Consider the following 17,794-nt stretch of genomic DNA (forward strand, 5'->3'; position numbering starts at 1 on the left):
TTATTTTAACCGTTGAGCTGTCTCAGACCCCCCACATTGCGAAGGTTAAAAGAAAATTATTTTTATTTGTTTTTGTATTGGGTAAAATTGGGTAAACACAACGATGGTTCGTTATGAACCTTTGGGTCATGTGACCTGAAAGCAGCACAAGGGTTAAATTCTTTACGTTACCAGCATCACAGAGGGACAGCAGGCGCACCAAGCATAAAGCAGTCCTTGAATGGGGTTTTGGAAAAGGATCCCCTTACCTTTTAGTTTTGTGCACCACAGGTTCTGCTTTATACTGGTGCCACCGTGGGTCTCTCCTGGATCTGGTTCTGAAATCCTGCTGCTCGACAACGCCAATTGATGAAGAAAGTATTTTGTCCGTTTCTTCATAAACAGAGTGACTAAGTTCAGTTGAGTTCTGGATTTTAATAAGTATTATCGATCTGCAGATTGGGAAAGAAAACCAGACCCCTGACAATAAATGACAACACAACACCAGGCTTAGGTCTCAACCATGTCGCTCTCAGCTCTGAAAGCCAGAAGACCATCTTTTATAGGGCACAAGAATGTAAACATAGATAGTGACAGTCAGGCAGTTATGACATTACAACAGTCTGACACATAGACACAATCTACTCTTATTAATAGCAAGCTAACATGAGAACATACTAACTAGTATCCAATGACTATTTCTATTGATTAGTGAATAATGTAAGCACACAGGAAATCCCAATTTCTTCCACAGTATTCACCATTTGTTTCTTTCAATGTCCTATTTATTGTTTTTGAAAATTGATATAAAAGTGAAGACAATTCAATGAAAGTAGTGAAATGATCATTTATTTAACTTGTGAAGAGCATTGTACGGTACCATACATGTTGTTCTTTTTGGTTTGAAATGTTTTGGTTGAAAGACACCGAAATTTCTGATAAGGAAATTACAAGAAAATGGGTCAAAGCAACCCAAGGACAACAGAAGGAGTTAAGGGGAGACACCCCAGTGAATAGGGATAACATATCAACATGAAACCTTCCCAGTTGATAACTATTCAAATATTGTTTTCATTACTAGTTTCCTGTAAATGTATGTTTAAATGAGCAAATTATGCATTAAGTTGTAAAATGTGATATAATTTGCATACATTTCCAGAACGTAAATCAGAACATTGGATGAAGACAGAATGAAAATCTTTGTTTCATTTTGTCAACATATTAGAGTCCAAAGTTTTTACAGAGAGCACTTTGGATATCTCTGGATATCACAAATGAATTTGTCAGTGTCAGTGCTTTACTGGTTGATCTCCAACTTAACCTGCTCCCGACCAGGTTAGGCGTTCAGCATGAGTTACCACGGCGACCCGGTAACAAGTGATCAACCGTCGTGATACAGAAAACTCTGGGTTGAACCTGAAGTTACCTCGTTAACGCCAAATCTTGATTCGTAGTACAGGCCTCAGAAGTTTGTGCAAGATATTTTTTTGTGGTCAGTTTGCTAGAAAGCACCAACAAACCATAATCACAATCCCTTCTGGTATTTATTTAAAGTAGTGGAAGATAATAAAAAGAGAATATTTCTGAGGCAATAGCTCCAAAGATGTTATACCCGTTAGACACCAGAGGGCAGTTAACTTTGGAACGTGAACATTTATGCACAGTGTTGGAGGAAGGGAGGAGGTCATCCTTCACTGAAGCCACAGTTTTTTGGCAGATGTTTACACAGTGTACTGTATCCTTTCTGTTGAGAACAATGGAACAGTAGTTTGTAAAATGGCTGCCATACAGAGGCATAGTACTAACAATGTTGCTTAAAGGACCTTCATATCTTGCTGTTACCCTTACAAATATTTAACCAGAAATACTAGAGACTACAAGATACTGAACACAGAATAATATCGAACTGTGTTTTCTCCCACTGCTTGGACACACATTATAATCTGATGGGGACATGTCCCCATATACTGTTTCTGAAAGCTGATTAAAGATTAGGACAGGAAGGGTCAGGTTTAGGAAAACAGGAAAACTGATTCAAGGAAACAATACGTCACTTACCTAATTTTCAGCTAAAAGTAGTTATTTTCCAGAGCAAGCATGGAGTCTTTGCTTAAGTCCCAGATGAAACTCATACTTTTATCAGGTAAGTTATCTTATCCATTCACCTATAATAGACAGTAGCTATTATAGACTTACTGGATATAATGGTTATCTATTTATCATACTCTGTAGTTTCCGTAAATGTATGTACAGAGCAAAGGCTTAATATTGTTAACTGTGAGAAATGTGTTGTATTGTACATTTAGTAGTGTTTAGTAGTCAACTGTTAAACATGTTAGCACACTATACACACAGCATAATATACAGACACAACACAGTAAAACAGTTTATTTGATCACATGTATGCTGCAAATTATTTTTGAGTTGCTTTTTATGTCATCATGTGATTTCAGGATATTTATATTTACATCATTTTCTTTCTCACACAGCATGGCTTTACAGTGTTATAGATTCATGCACATGTTCTGACATTTGTAAGTCATGCCACATGCTTGCAACATGCAAATCCCTGAATGGATCCGACGATGCTTGCTATTGCAACCATGGATATACTGGTGATGGAATTCATTCATGCAATGGTAAAATATATAAGAACATGAAGAACAAAATGTTAATTGTCTCATTGTGTTTACACCATGTACTCTTTTTAAGATGTTTCGCGATAGTGCCTTAGCAATCAGAAAAAACTATCTTTGGAAACATTGTCTATTTTACTATACACACTTACCACAAAACCTTAAACCAAACAATCAAAACATTCTAGGTGTCTCTACAAATTAGTTCAACATACAGTTTTATACAATCACTTTGACACAAATTTTAGAACCGTGATGTCCTTTTTCAAAACTGTAGACACAAAACTCACAACTGATGATCAAAATGCACATTTTTCAAAACGCTAAGACAATTTTCAATTGCTTGGATACATTACACATACACCTTAGATCATTTGTTCATTGAACTATAATTATCTGTTCAAAATGACACAACTAGAGAAAGTATCATGATCTAACTTGTCAATTGATACTACTGCTCCAAATTATAAAGGCCGATTTATACTTCTCCGTTTTTACGGAGACGGACACAGGGAACGCCCTCCTACGTGCACCTCCTGATTTTCCTGACTATCCATCTGTCCGTCCGTCATTTTACGGATACCCCTTGGCTGTGATTGGTCCGTATTAAGAACCGCTTGTGTCAGGGTTGCCGTGATAAACAGGACGAACAGAATCCTTTGTCCGCCATTGCTGTAAGTTTTTACAATTAATATTTCAGCTAAACAGTACATGTAAATCAGCATCTGAATTAAAATGTGACGAGAAATGGGCAGTGTAGTTGCTGAAAATGTGCGTATTTTATTGATGAAACGGCTAATTTGTACATTTGCTCCGACTTCTCGATAACCTAGGTAAATAAACACTCGACGACGATTTACAAAAAAACGTTGCGCTACCTACTCTTCTGGCGGTGAATTGTTTTCAGCACCCACAGCCTTCGGAGTACTATGAATTCAACCAATCGGTCCGACTCCGTCCGTCCGTCTGTCCGTAACGGAGTCGGAGAAGTATAATTCGGCCTTAAGTAACTCTTGCATTTCTCAATGCATAGTTCTATAGAAAATGACAAACAATATTCCAAGTTTAGAACATGAAAGTTTCAATATAACAAGATCCATTGACACCAATTACTATGAAACATTAACAAATTGGACTAAACCATCATGTTTTCAGATTTGAAAACCAGCAGCACCTATAGGTATGCAGGCCTTGTACTGTAATTGCTTTGTCAATTTACAGCCTTGTACTTGCCCCCATACTCTCCCTTCCTCAACCCAATTGAGGAATTGTTCTTCACATGGAGGTGTACGATAGGCACCCTCATGAACAAGTTACTCTTCTCCAGACCATGGATGAGGCTTGCAATTACATCATGGTAGACCAGTGTCAGGCCAGGGTTCGCCATGCCTGGAGATTCTTTCAGAGATGTTTGTCAAAACATCTATTGCGATGTGGATGAAAACTTGTGGCCAAATCCACAAGACAGGGTTGATGGAAATGTAGGACAGTAATCAAACCTTCGTTTTGCTTTTTTGTTTTTTGAGCCAGGTGAGGAACTCTGCAGTACAGTCGTGGCCATAAGTTTTGGCAATGACCAATGTTGTGTTTTGCAAAGTTTGCTGGTTCAGTATTTGAGGAAAATGTTTTCACGTTTCTATAGAAAACTGGAATACAATAAGGCTTTTTTGGGGCGAACATTTTCAATATATGCAAATAGTCTTTTACAACAGTCAATCAGCTTTTAAAATCCAATCAGAGTGATTTCACCTGGCTAGAACTAGTTCACATTTTCCCCTGTGCTGATATGACTTACTGAAATTATGTTAGAAGTAATTTTATGCCAAGGCCCAGCAAGCTTTGCAAACACAAAATGTATGTCGCTCCCAATACTTTTGGCCACGGCTGTACATGTTTTACGTACTGTGGCATAGTTTTTGTAGCTCATTATGTTTGCTTTGACACAAAAAAACAACAAAATGTTGTAATTTGTATCAATGATTAATGATTTCACTGTATAGTATTCTCTCTTAGTCCATTTATGGTGATTTAGTATCTTATTCATATATCATATTTTGTAGTACAATATGTAATGATTGTACAAACAACTACATGGTGAAACTATGGGTATCTTGTGTGTGGATGATATAAGTCAATGTTCCTATGGTATTTCATGATAAATTCATTATTTGAACTAATGATTCTGCATGCACAAGGTGTCTTTAAATATATAAACATACAATGCTATGCTTTGAACATGTGACAGTCTGTGTTGCAAGTAATGACTGTTTCGAGTTTTGTATCTAGAGTTTTGAAAAAGGACAGCAAGGTTTTGAAATTAGTGTCAAAGTGATTGTAATAAACTAGATAATTTTGAGCAGTAGTACCAATTGACAGTTAGATCATTGTAATGTAAGGAAATGACAGACATTTCAGATGGTATGTGTGAATTGCACTTTAACCTTTAGATGCGTGAGTTCTAAATATTTCCAATGGCCCCCACAGCGCAAGTTATTTTTCCGAAACGTAGGCACCCTACCCAAACCTGATCATTGTGTGATGTCAAAGTATCGCTGCTCTTTGTGGCTTTGGTTGTGCTTTAGTTTAATCAATGAATAATGTCAAGAATTGCATTTTGGATATCAAGAATTCTATTTTTTTATATCCAAAAAGTAATTCTGGATATAAAAAATGCATTGATTAAATGTAAAGACGACTTGCCATACTTAAGTCACGATGCGGGCTGAATTTTGTTGTTCCAAGTTGATGATGGCAAAGCCTGTATCCAGGGCGTCGTTAGACCCTTTATACTGGGGCACTTGCCCAAGTATAAATCTGCTGTGCCCCAGTAAAATCTAAAGTTTGAGTTTTAACTATTTACTTTATTAGTCAGTGCATTAATTTAGATTGATAATCCTGGAAAAAATAAACGCAGTATCCCAATCAACGCTTGTAAAAGTGTTTAATCGAAAACACAAACTTGTCAAATACCCACTGCAGCACGCACACAGAAGTCCAGGTGTTGGACTTGGCACACAAGTCAGAATTGAGAAAACAAGAAAACATTACATTTAGTCTTTTTTTTTTGCAGACGCTCTTATCCAGAGCGAAAGCTTGGATTACAAAACTAAAGATAGTTTCTAAATGATAGGCCTACCGATCATCTTATTTTGACTAACATAACAGAGAACATAACATAACAGAGAACATAACATAGATTTCCATAGCTATGCGGATGACACACAACTATATATATCCACTGAACCCAACGATGCAACGGCCATCAATTCCATTACCAACTGCCTGTTGGCAATAAACAAATGGATGAATGATAACTTTCTTAAATTAAATGAAGACAAAACCGAAGTCCTACTATGTGGCCCCAAATCCAAAAGAGAGATGCTTACTAAGAATCTAGGAGGCTTAACCCCGTCTTAAACCAGAGGTGACGAGTCTCGGTGTAATCCTGGACAACTGAATTTCAACTCTCACATTAATAAAGTGACCAAAACAGCTTTCTTTCACCTGAGGAATATAGCAAAGGTACGACCATTCATAAACCAAAATGATGCAGAGAAGTTAATTCATGCTTTTATATCCAGCCGGCTGGACTACTGTAACGCACTTTTCACTGGTCTTTCCAAGAAAACCACTGAAAGACTACAGCTCATTCAAAATTCTGCAGCTAGATTATTAACCAAAACTAAAAGGAGAGAACACATTAGTCCTGTCCTAGCTACTTTACACTGGCTCCCCGTTACCTTCAGAATTGACTTTAAGGTCCTTTTCCTTTTTTACAAAGCTCTACACGGACAAGGACCTAGCTACATTGCTAACTCCCTTATAAACTACACACCAGCTCAAAAAGCTCAAAAAAACAGTAGGCTATTTGTCCTCAAATGAATGCGAAAAAAATTGTGATGTGTAATGTTTTAACTGAAGACCAGGTCTGACTGATTGCATTTTCATGATTTTGTCGTTAACCCTTGTGTTATCTTCGGGTCATTCTGACCCATCAGTCATTGTGACCCACTGTCGTATTGCGACAAATTTACCTCATACAAAAACAAAGTGAAGCATTTTCTTTTAACTCTCGGGCTGTCTCAGACCCCCCACATTGCAATGGTTAAAAGAAAATTATTTTTATTTGTTTTTGTATTGGGTGAAATTGGGTAAACACAACGATGGTTCGTTGTGAACCTTTGGGTCATGTGACCCGAAGGCAGCACGAGGGTTAAAGAGCATGGTGACTTGAAAAGGGAAATGCAATTGACAAGGGGCGCTGTTTAGCTTGTTTAGCTTACTTACATTCGAATTTTGTCTGCTGCACAGCTTTGTCTTTGAATATGAGATGACATTTTCAAATAGTTAGAACGTGTATTTTAATTTGAGCGGACAGAGCCCACGTTAACGGAGGTAAACGACGCGGTGGAGGAGTTTGTGTTTACATACGTGATGCGTGGTGCCAGGACGCTGTGATAGTATGCAGACACTGTTCACCACTGGCGGAGTTTATGATCATAAAGTGCCGTCCTTTCTATCTGCGGAGGGAATTTACTGCGGTTTTGCTAATCGCGGCATATATCTCTCCAACCTCCAGCAGCAGTGACAGGAATGCGGCACTTTGTGAACTATATCAGGCCATCAGCGAACAACAGACAGCACACCCAGATGGATTTACTATCGTCGCTGGAGATTTTAAATCATGCTGATTTATTATTAAGACTGTCCTACCAAAACTTCATCAGCATGTCAAATTCACCACAATGGAGAAAAACACCTTGGACTTGGTCTATACCTCACACAAAGGAGCATAGAAGCCCTCCCCCACATCGGACTTTCCGACCACATCACTGTTATGCTAATGCTTATAGGCCCAGAGTGAAAGTGGAAAAAACGCTTCGGAAAGAGATTTCAGTGTGGCCGGATGGATCAAGGTTTGCTCTTCAGGACTGTCTTGCGACAACAGACTGGGGCATGTTCAAGCAAGCAGCTACACACAGCAACCACATAGACAATGAGGAGCTTACAGACACTGTTTTCTCTTACATCCGCAAATGCACAGATGATGTGACCCACACAAAGACCATCATCATTCGGGCTAACAAGAAGCCATGGCTAACAGGAGCTGTCCATCGGCTGCTGAGGGCCAGAGACAAAGCCTTCAGAGCCAGGGATAGAATTGGCCTGAGAACAGCGAGAGCCAGCCTGTCCCGTGGCATCAGAAGAGCAAAACAGGACTACTCTAAAAAGATAACCAGCCACTTCAAGGACAGCAGAGACACGCACAGCCTGTGGCAGGGCATCCAGACCATAACGGATTCCAAGCCTGCATCACAGGCCTGCGACGACAACATCTCTCTGCTCAACGACCTCAACAGCTTCTTTGCACGGTTCGAAGCAATAAATAACACAAGCCCACAGAAAACTCCACCCCCCCCCCCCACGACCAGGCTATGTGCCTGTCTGCCGAAAGTGTGAAGAGGGCACTCTCCACTATCAACCCCCACAAAGCAACAGGCCCAGACAACATTCCAGGCCGTGTACTGAGGGACTGCGCAGAGGAGCTTAAGGATATCTTCACGGATATCTTCAACACTTCTCTGAGTCAAGCTGCTGTTCTATCACATTTCAAGACCTCCATCATCATACCTGTGCCAAAGAAACTGGCTTCATCCTGCTTCAATGACTATCGCCCTGTGGCACTGACCCCCATCATTATGAAGTGCTTTGAACGGCTAGTCATGTCCCACATCAAGTCCATCCTCCCCCCCACCCTGGACCCCTTTCAGTTCGCATACCGGGCAAAACGTTCCACAGAGGACGCAATCTGCTCTGCTCTCCACCCAGCCCTCACCCACCTGGAAAAAGCAGACTCACATGTGAGAATGCTTTTCATAGACTTTAGTTCAGCTTTTAACACCATAATCCCACAACAACTCATCTGTAAACTGGACCAGCTGGGGCTCAACACCTCCCTTTGCAATTGGATACTGGACTTTCTCAGTGAGAGGCCACAAGCAGTACGAGTCGGCAACAACACCTCGAGCAGCATCACACTCAGCACAGGGGGCCCACAAGGCTGTGTGCTCAGTCCCCTGCTCTTCACCCTGCTGACTTACATGGTGAAGTTTGCGGACGATACAACTCTGGTGGGTCTCATCACCAAGAACGATGAGACCCACTACAGGAAGGAGGTGAACCTTTTGACCACGTGGTGCAGAGACAACAACCTCCTGCTGAATGTCAGCAAAACAAAGGAGATTGTGGTTGACTTCAGGAAAAGCAACACTGAACACCCACCACTGACCATCGATGGTGCTCCTGAGCAGCACCAAATTCCTGGGGGTGCACATCAGTGAGGACCTCTCCTGGGCCACCAACTCTGCATCACTGGCGAAGAAGGCCAGCGGCGCCTCTACTTCCTCCGCAAGCTCAAGAGAGCGAAAGCTCCCATACCCATCCTGAACACATTCTACCAGGGCACCATTGAAAGCATCCTGTCCAGCTGCATCACTGTGTGGGGCAGTATCTGCACTGAACACAGCAGGGAAGCACTGCAACGCATAGTGAACACAGCTGGTAAGATCATTGGTGCCCCACTTCCGTCCTTGCAAGACACATACACCACCCGCCTCACCCGGAAAGCTATCTCGATTGCGAGTGACACCAGCCACCCCACACACAGTCTGTTCAGCCTCCTACCCTCTGGAAGAAGGTATAGCAGCCTCCGTTGCCGCACCACCAGACTCAGAAATAGCTTCATACTCCAAGCTGTCAGGAAGCTAAATTCTCTCCCCTCACTCCCCCCAGCCATATCCTCCAGTCTGACAGGAAGCTGAAATCCCCCCCCCCCCCTAAAATCACTCAGGACCCTGCAACAAACTGTCTCTTGCACTTTTATCACTTGTATTACTTTTACACTTTACAGAAACTTATGCTGCTGTACATGAATTTGTATGTTTACTTAGTATTAGGAAATGTCTTGTCTTATCTGTTGTGCTTGTGCACTTTTTATGTTTCACCATGGGAGAGTGGGAAACGTCCTATCGATTCCTTTGTATGTCTTGACATTTACATTTAGCAGATGTTCTTATCCATAGCGACTTACAGTAAGTACAGGGACATTCTCCCCAAGGCAAGTAAGGTGAAGTGCCTTGCCAAGGACACAACGTCATTTTGGCACAGTGGGGAATCAAACCAACAACCTTCTGATTAATAGCCCGACTCCCTAACCGCTCAGCCATCTGACCCCCATCTGACATGTGAAGAAATTGACGATAAAGCTACTACTACTACTATAATGAAAATGATCATGCATTTCTGATATAGCATTATCATTTGAATATAGTCCTCATGGGCTTCCATATGTAGTAGCTGCTTTATGTGATTATTCAAATTATGGTTTGTTTGCATGGTACTGATGCAAAAATATATATATAATGTTTTCAGATATTTTAAGAGTTTTCCAATGCTTGTTTGTTTAGTGTAATATTTTGCTGGTTTGGTGTAAGGTTTTGTGGTTAGTGTGTAGAGTTGAGCAAAAATAGCCAGTAGTTTCAAAGATAATGTTTTCTTTAATAAGAATCCTGTAAAATTTGCCTGAAAACGCCTAGACAGCATACCCAAAGTAAATTGAAAGCTGTTCTTGAACCATTTGGAGTACATGCACGACTGTGTTCTCTTTTGAAAGGTGACAATCTGAAGTTATTTCCCCTGTTGTCAGCACCCCTGTCAGTCCTACTGGTGTTGAGTAATAGAAGCTTGAACACAAGGAAAGTGAAAGTTTCTATTTCCGCCAAGATTTTATTTGGAAAACAGAGGCCTGAAGAGGCCTAGAGGTGGTAGGTATTAGCTGGAAGACAGAATTGAGATTCAATGCTAGGGCATTGAATCTCCTATTGGGTCAAACAAGGTTTCAATCGAAAGGGCAGAGTGTAGCTGCCATCTTGACACTCCAATCGTAAATATTCTAATCACATCTCTTTCAATGAGCGATAGTGCGTGAGAGAGTGCAAAAATTGAATTGGCGAAGGCAGAATGAAGCAACAAGATCGTGGCTATGTGTGGATATAATTCATTATTTTGGACGAACTACTCAACATGGTTAGATAGTTTGGACCTTTGGGAATGTAACCAGCCCATGTGTGTTGGGATTTTTTGCATATCTGGACCACGCTGAACCTTTTAGGCTGAGTAGAGTCGTTTGCTTTGTTTAGATATTGGTGACCGGACAAAGACGTTGACTGTACTTGCTGTTGCGACTTGATCTTGAAATGGATTCTTTCAAGAGAATCGTAGCTTTCCAATGATGTATGGCATGTGTAGCAGTCTGAAATTATATATTTTTTAATTGAGTGCATAGTAACTGGTAGGAGGGGGCAGCGTTTCCGGCCCGCCGGCGGGCCTCGAACAGGTTTCAAGTAAGGAAAATCAAGTGTACTTGTTTGAGTTTAAATTTAGCCATCATAACATTTAAGACTCCAATATGTAACCTATACTGCTAACACTTAATACAATTTAATTACATAGCAATTCCTATACACTAGCAATGTTTTACCATAGGTAGTTCTAAGTAGTTACTTTCTGTCATGCTACTGTATGACGGTTATTGGAACCTTAAAATAAATTGTTGCCTAATCTTGTTACATTCTCAGATTCTACTCACCATCCTGAATCATTTTCACTCCTCAATATAATAGAAACTACTTTAGGATTTCACCTCCAATGAGTCATCAGCTTATCAACCTTGAGATCAGAGGCGTTGAAGACATAAAACTCTACTGGGGCACCGGCCCCTAATTCATATCCCTTTTTTCTTTCAAGCTTGCTGTGCACAATGCACTAATAGGCTATAGAAACTCCCCTTGCTTAATCCACTATACAACAGTTCAGGGACGCAAGTTTGATATCAGCTTTGGCAAGGACATCAATAGCTAATGCAAGCGCGCACATTTTTTTCACATTCATTTGAGCGCAAATACTGTTTTTTTGAGCTTCATGTAATATTGTTTTTATGTTTTTGTCAAAATAAGATGAACAGTAGGCCTATCATTTAGAAACCATCTTTAGTTTTGTAATGTTTTCTTAGCCTACCTCAATTCTGACTTGTGTGCCGAGTCCGACACCTGGGGGTTTTCCAGAAAACAGGTTATGTGACATACCCGGGTACATTGTAGCAATGTTGCTGGTGGGTTAACTTACCCGGTTATGTTGCATAACCTGCTTTCTGGAATACCCGCTGGACTTCTGTGTCCGTGCTGCAGTGGCTATTTGGCAAGCTCAGAAGAGCGTGCTGACATGGAATTCTGCATGCATATAGGTTTGTGTTTTCGGTTAAACACTTTTACAAGCATTGATTGGGATACTGTGTTCATTTTTTCCGGGATTATCAATCTAATATAATGCACTGACTAATGAAGTAAATTGTTAAAACTCAAAATTTAGATTTTACTGGGGCACAGGAGATTTACACTGGGGCATGTGCCCCAGTAAAAAGGGTCTAACGACGCCCCTGCTTGAGATTCTCTAAAAGTATTGATAGATAATTTTGTGTTTGTTGGGTTCTTTTAGTTTGTCATCTTGTGCATTTATACTTAAACTTAACTTAAACTTCAATAAAGTTTAAATATAAATAATCAAAAATATAGTTTCAGCATGAAATCCTTGTTTTGCTTTTTGTGCTATGTTGGTTTAAAAGTCTGGAATGTTATGGGCACATTTCCTGTTGAGTATTGTAACCTCCCATTACTGGAAGCAAAGGATATCCCTTCCCGGATAAACTTTTTACACAGGGTATTGTGTCCATCATATCCCTTGAAACGAATACAACAATAGAAAGTCATATTGTGTTACTTCCAACTTACTACTATTGCTTAAGCCTGTTGCAATATACATTCAAGGGCATATGATATGTGATGACTATGTAAAGACCAGTCAGGGAGTACCTGGTCAACTGGAAGCTAAATCATGTTTGAAGCACTAATTGAAATGTCTGTTTTGGAAAAACGTATTTAATAACTTGGTATGGAACCCTAACCTTAACACCCAATTTACATTATTCCACTTAATTGTAGTTATTACATGTATTTATTCTGGTTTCCTTTCTCTTTGTTTCTCACCACCACAGATGATGATGAGTGCCAGAATGTCACAAATATCTGTGGGTCCAACACTGACTGTACCAACACAGTGGGGAGCTACTATTGCACCTGTTTGTCAGGGTACGCATCAACAGGACTGTACCAATTCCAACCAAACGATGGGACCGAGTGCACTGGTAAAGTTTTCTTCATAAAATGTATTATTTTGTATTTCTCTCTTTTTATATATATAAGTAGACAAGTTTTCTCTGGATACTTGGTGTATTGTTAATCCAGCGATTTATCTTTCCATACTGGTTTTCAGATATAGATGAGTGCAAGAGCACTCAGGTCTGTGGACCATTCTCTCTCTGCCACAATACAAATGGGTCTTTTTTTTGCACCTGCGACAGAGATTACATCCTAGTATCAGGTGCTAAGCGGTTCCATCCAGAAAAGGGTGGACCTTGTCATGGTAAGTGTGTGTGAATATCAACTTTTCTGATCACTTGATCACATACAGATGTCCACCTTTTTTCCAACCTATTTCAATGTTCCTCCCTCTCAACCACACATGCTGAAAGGAAATGGGTAATAGTGAAAAGTTACATTGGCTAGAGGTCAGTGCAGCAGACAGTTGCACTGACCTCAGTGTCATAGACAGTTCTATGACATTGTCATCATGACAGTAGCAAATTATACCCTTGTGCCTCCAATTTGAAAACAGCCACATTTAACGAGTTCCGTGTCCTCGTAGGGATGGGGTTACTACAGTAGGTGGTGAGCAGAGGTGGACGAAATGCTTGAGCTGAATAGGGTGCAGGGTTTACATGGAATAATTGAGGTAGCTAGAGCACCATAAGGAAGAGCCTTTTGGATATAAATGCCAATATCAATTCTTGTGTTATAAGATTTTTTTTCTCTCTCTCTATTTATGATCATAAAATGTTTTTATCATTTGTTATACAATTTATTAAACACTTTTTTCAGAACATCCTAAGAAAAACTGTCACGAACATCCCTTGTGCATAGCACAAACTGTTAACAAAGTCCTTGAACATGTAAGCAGACACTTCTCGAACTGTTTATTAACTGTTTATTATTAGTATTAGCTAGACTTTGTTCCTTTTGTATAGTTAGACCACATATTTAAGCTTTAAGATTCCTTTATTTTTAATGTATGCACCTTCCTGCCAAAGTAAATTCCTTGTTTGTGCAAACTTTCATAGCGATTAAAACCCTTTCTGATTCTTCTGATTTTGCAAATATGATGGAAATATGTGAGGATGCTGCCCTCTGCTGGGTTGACAAACATGTTCTCATGTGTTTTGTATTAAGACCAAAAAAAACTTAGAAAGGGTTTGAGCTCATTAAAATGTATTTCTCACAATTGTAGATGGGCAACCTTACAGAGCCCCATAACATGTTGGACGAGATCATCAGGCACACACGAGAAGAGTTGACTCCAGTCGATGTGATCTCATTTGTGGAGGCCCTGTGTCGATCCACCTCCCTTTTGAGTGTAGTGGGGAAGAACCAAACCACTAAACCATTCATGACCAAGGCCACTCTCTCTGTAACAATTTGTATACACCATCTCATCTATACATCAGCTACAGAATATTATCTCAACTTCAGTGTATTTCTTTAATTTAAATACATTTAATTGTATACATCTCAGTACTACTCATACAAGCTGCTATTCTTTTTCAGAAATTTGTAAAGGCTGTAAACAACCTGGTGAAAAAGGATGAGTTGGTTGCCTGGAGCAAAATTGAAGGAGATAAACGGGACTACACAATCACCAAACTCCTCCACACTGTGGAGGAGAACATATTGATACTGGCAAGAAACTATCAAACTACCACCGATCTGGAGATCACAGAAAGTGAAATAGGTAAGCAGCACATTGACATCTGTTGTCAACTAAATCTTTTAATGTGAAAAATGATGTGCAAAGACTTTTATTAATGCTCTCTTTCTTTTAAATACAGAAATAAAACTTTTTACATTGGATGCCCACCATACCCGGAAAAGCAAGCTATCAGTTTCAATAGGTGGAGAACATATCAGTTTAACACCAAACAATGACCAAGATGGTGACAAAAATGGTAAGATGTTTTGGAAATGATGTGTATATTTAACATTTGGCACATAGTAAGTTGTTTTTAATTAAACTCAAACTTTACTTTCAACACAATTCATCTATTTAACCTGAAAAACAACAAGATTCTTCTACTTTTTCTTCTGTATATCAGGAAGCGTGTCAGTGGTGTTTGTTCGGTATGACAGCATAGGTGATATAATGAAACCCAACACTGACCCCAGTGTTATGGATTACGCACACTACGCTGGAACAGGAGGAATCACTGTCAACTCCCAAGTCATAGCAGTGGCTATCAAACCTGTTGACATGTACCAGCTTGACCGTGTAACATTCACCCTCAGACACACAATGGTATTAGCAGTCAAAGTCCCATGGCAGATCTGATGCTGTCTGTTGGCAAAATAGTCACCGCTAATTCATGCTGTTAGTTCAAACTTAAAAAATAAAAAAAAATTCTAGGTCTACCGTATATGGAATGGGTTTTAAAACCTGCTTTAAAAAAATTCACAATACCATTCTTTCTTTTCACTGAAGCCAATCAACACAAACGAAGATGCAACCAAATGTGCTTTCTGGGAGTATGATCCAGGCAGCTTGAAAGGGCACTGGGCTACACATGGCTGTGACCATGTGGATGTCAACAGCACTACCACCACATGCTCCTGTAACCACCTCACGCACTTTGCAATTCTCATGTCATCAGGACGTGCCAATGTAAGTGGCCACCAACTGATCCACCAACATAAGTTCCGTTGCAAAATGACTGTGCTGTAGAGTGTAGACCACACGATGAGAGGCATTGCCTGTTTTATTACGGGAGGGTTTGACTGTCAAATTGACCCTGTGAAATCAAAGTAATATCAAACAAGTGGTATATGTAGTACAATTCTATTTTATGGTAGCCTTTTAAACTCATGCTTTGTACCCCTATGCAGTTGTTGGCCCACCACAACATTCTGACCAGGATCACTCAGCTGGGGATGATTATCTCTATTATCTGTCTGTCCATGTGTATCTTCACCTTTTGGTTCTTTACTGAGATCCAGAGTACCAGAACCACTATTCACAAGAACCTGTGCTGCAGCCTCTTTATGGCAGAATTCATTTTCCTGATTGGAATCAATATGAACACCCATAAAGTGAGACCTGTACTATTCAATGAAACCCATTTGTGAATGTGGGCATGGTGTGCATCTGTGTGTATATTTGAGTGAGTATGTTCGTGGATGTTTTTTTGCATTTGAAACCTAATTCAGTCACCCTTGTCTTCTATAATTGCATAGGTGTAAAGTGTTATTCCTACTATTTTAAAGACTTCTCTTTGTCTTTTTGTCTCTGGTATCAGCTTTTCTGTTCCATTATTGCTGGCCTCCTCCATTATTTCTTCTTAGCTGCTTTTGCCTGGATGTGCATCGAGGGGATTCATCTTTACCTTATAGTTGTTGGTGTTATTTACAACAAAGGGTTCCTGCATCGCAACTTCTACATTTTTGGCTATGGAAGCCCAGCTGTGGTGGTGGCCATTTCGGCTACACTCGGCTCCAAGTATTATGGTACCAATAAAGTGTAAGTGCAAAAAAAGGTAATGCTAATTTGGTAAATGAAAATACCTATTTATGAATAGTTCCATGGTTATAATATAATGTTCTTTTCACATAAGGTGTTGGCTGAGCACGGAAAATAACTTCATTTGGAGTTTTATTGGGCCTGCCTGCCTGATCATTCTAGTAAGGTCTTTTTAAGCCCTGAAAATGTGCAAACGATTATGTTTCATCTTCATTGTCACTGTATCCATATTTGATTCTCTCCTTCTAAGGTGAATCTATTGGCTTTTGGAGTGATTATCTACAAAGTGTTCCGTCATACTGCTGTGAAAAAGCCTGAAATTAGCCATTATGAAAATATAAGGTAAATCTCATGCAGTATAAAGCCACAAGGGACATATGGGGTGTGACCTGTCCATATTGTGATGTGTTCGGTCCCTGATGAGAGACTCACTTTAGTATGTCTAAAGGGGTAGCATTCTTGCTATACTTTTTAGATCAAATGTATCACGTCTTGAGGTTTATGACAAGCAGTAGAACAATAATATGGCCTATGATGACATAAGCATGTATTTTACCTTAGGTCCTGTGCCCGTGGTGCCCTTGCCCTCCTGTTTGTCCTTGGTGCCACCTGGACATTTGGCGTGCTCCACATCCTTAACGAGACCATGCTCTCTGCTTATCTATTCACAATTGCAAACACCTTCCAAGGGATGTTTATCTTCATCTTCCTCTGTGTCTTATCTAGAAAGGTAATCATAAAGTTAATTAGTTGTATCTGATCATATACTTAAACTGCTTTTTGAGGTAGATTTGAATGGTATCTGTTTAATTTCAGACATATTAAACATATTCCTTTTTCTATTCTCTAGATTCAAGAGGAATATTACAGGCTGTTCAAAAATGTCCCTTGTTGTTTTGAATGCCTGAGATAAACAAATCAAGTAATCGGATATCACGATGGGTCTCAAGTTTTTTGAGTGGCATGTAGCCTACTGTACAGTGGCTTGCTGTTTTTTTCACAAGCTGCTTTAAATTGTGAAGGCAACAATATACATTATGCATTTTCAATACTGTAAAAATACAATTTACTTATTTAATAAATCAACCATTGTCACTTAGCAAATACAGTATATGATATGCAAAAACTAAATAAAATAATCAGTGAAAATTAACATTTCTCTTTGTCCAATATTTATATAAGAAACATTTGTAACATTAACTTCACTAGTGCACAGTGCCCGTGATGCAGTCGGTGAGTAAGATGATGTCGGCGAGACACATACAGATTCCTGAAACTATGAATCAACACTTAACCTGTAGACCCGGTGCCATTTAAACTCCGACCAGAATGAGCGACGCAAACTCGCGAGGCGAGTAGAAGGGTTTACAGTTTATAAAAAAACATCTGCGCAGCCGAACTAGCGCTCCCGCACGCTTTCCCCTTCTGCGGCGTTTCACTGCTTG

The 17,794-nt window shown here is 39.8% G+C and overlaps 1 protein-coding gene across 1 annotated transcript; it reads left to right on the forward strand.

The window, feature by feature from the left end:
• The first annotated feature begins 1,761 nt into the window (after window positions 1-1,761).
• adgrl4 (adhesion G protein-coupled receptor L4) lies at window positions 1,762-17,435 on the forward strand. The gene is made up of 16 exons (XM_062450860.1): window positions 1,762-2,122; window positions 2,469-2,618; window positions 12,724-12,873; window positions 13,002-13,151; window positions 13,667-13,737; window positions 14,073-14,252; window positions 14,390-14,573; window positions 14,671-14,787; window positions 14,935-15,134; window positions 15,318-15,497; window positions 15,719-15,922; window positions 16,129-16,349; window positions 16,444-16,510; window positions 16,600-16,691; window positions 16,911-17,079; window positions 17,200-17,435. Exons 1-16 carry the CDS (start codon window positions 2,077-2,079, stop codon window positions 17,260-17,262), a joined length of 2,244 nt encoding a protein of 747 aa, XP_062306844.1. The 5' UTR covers window positions 1,762-2,076; the 3' UTR covers window positions 17,263-17,435.
• Window positions 17,436-17,794: the final 359 nt, after the last annotated feature.

The sequence above is a fragment of the Osmerus eperlanus genome, chromosome 24 (assembly GCF_963692335.1).
Source record: "Osmerus eperlanus chromosome 24, fOsmEpe2.1, whole genome shotgun sequence".
Taxonomy (NCBI): Eukaryota; Metazoa; Chordata; class Actinopteri; order Osmeriformes; family Osmeridae; genus Osmerus; species Osmerus eperlanus.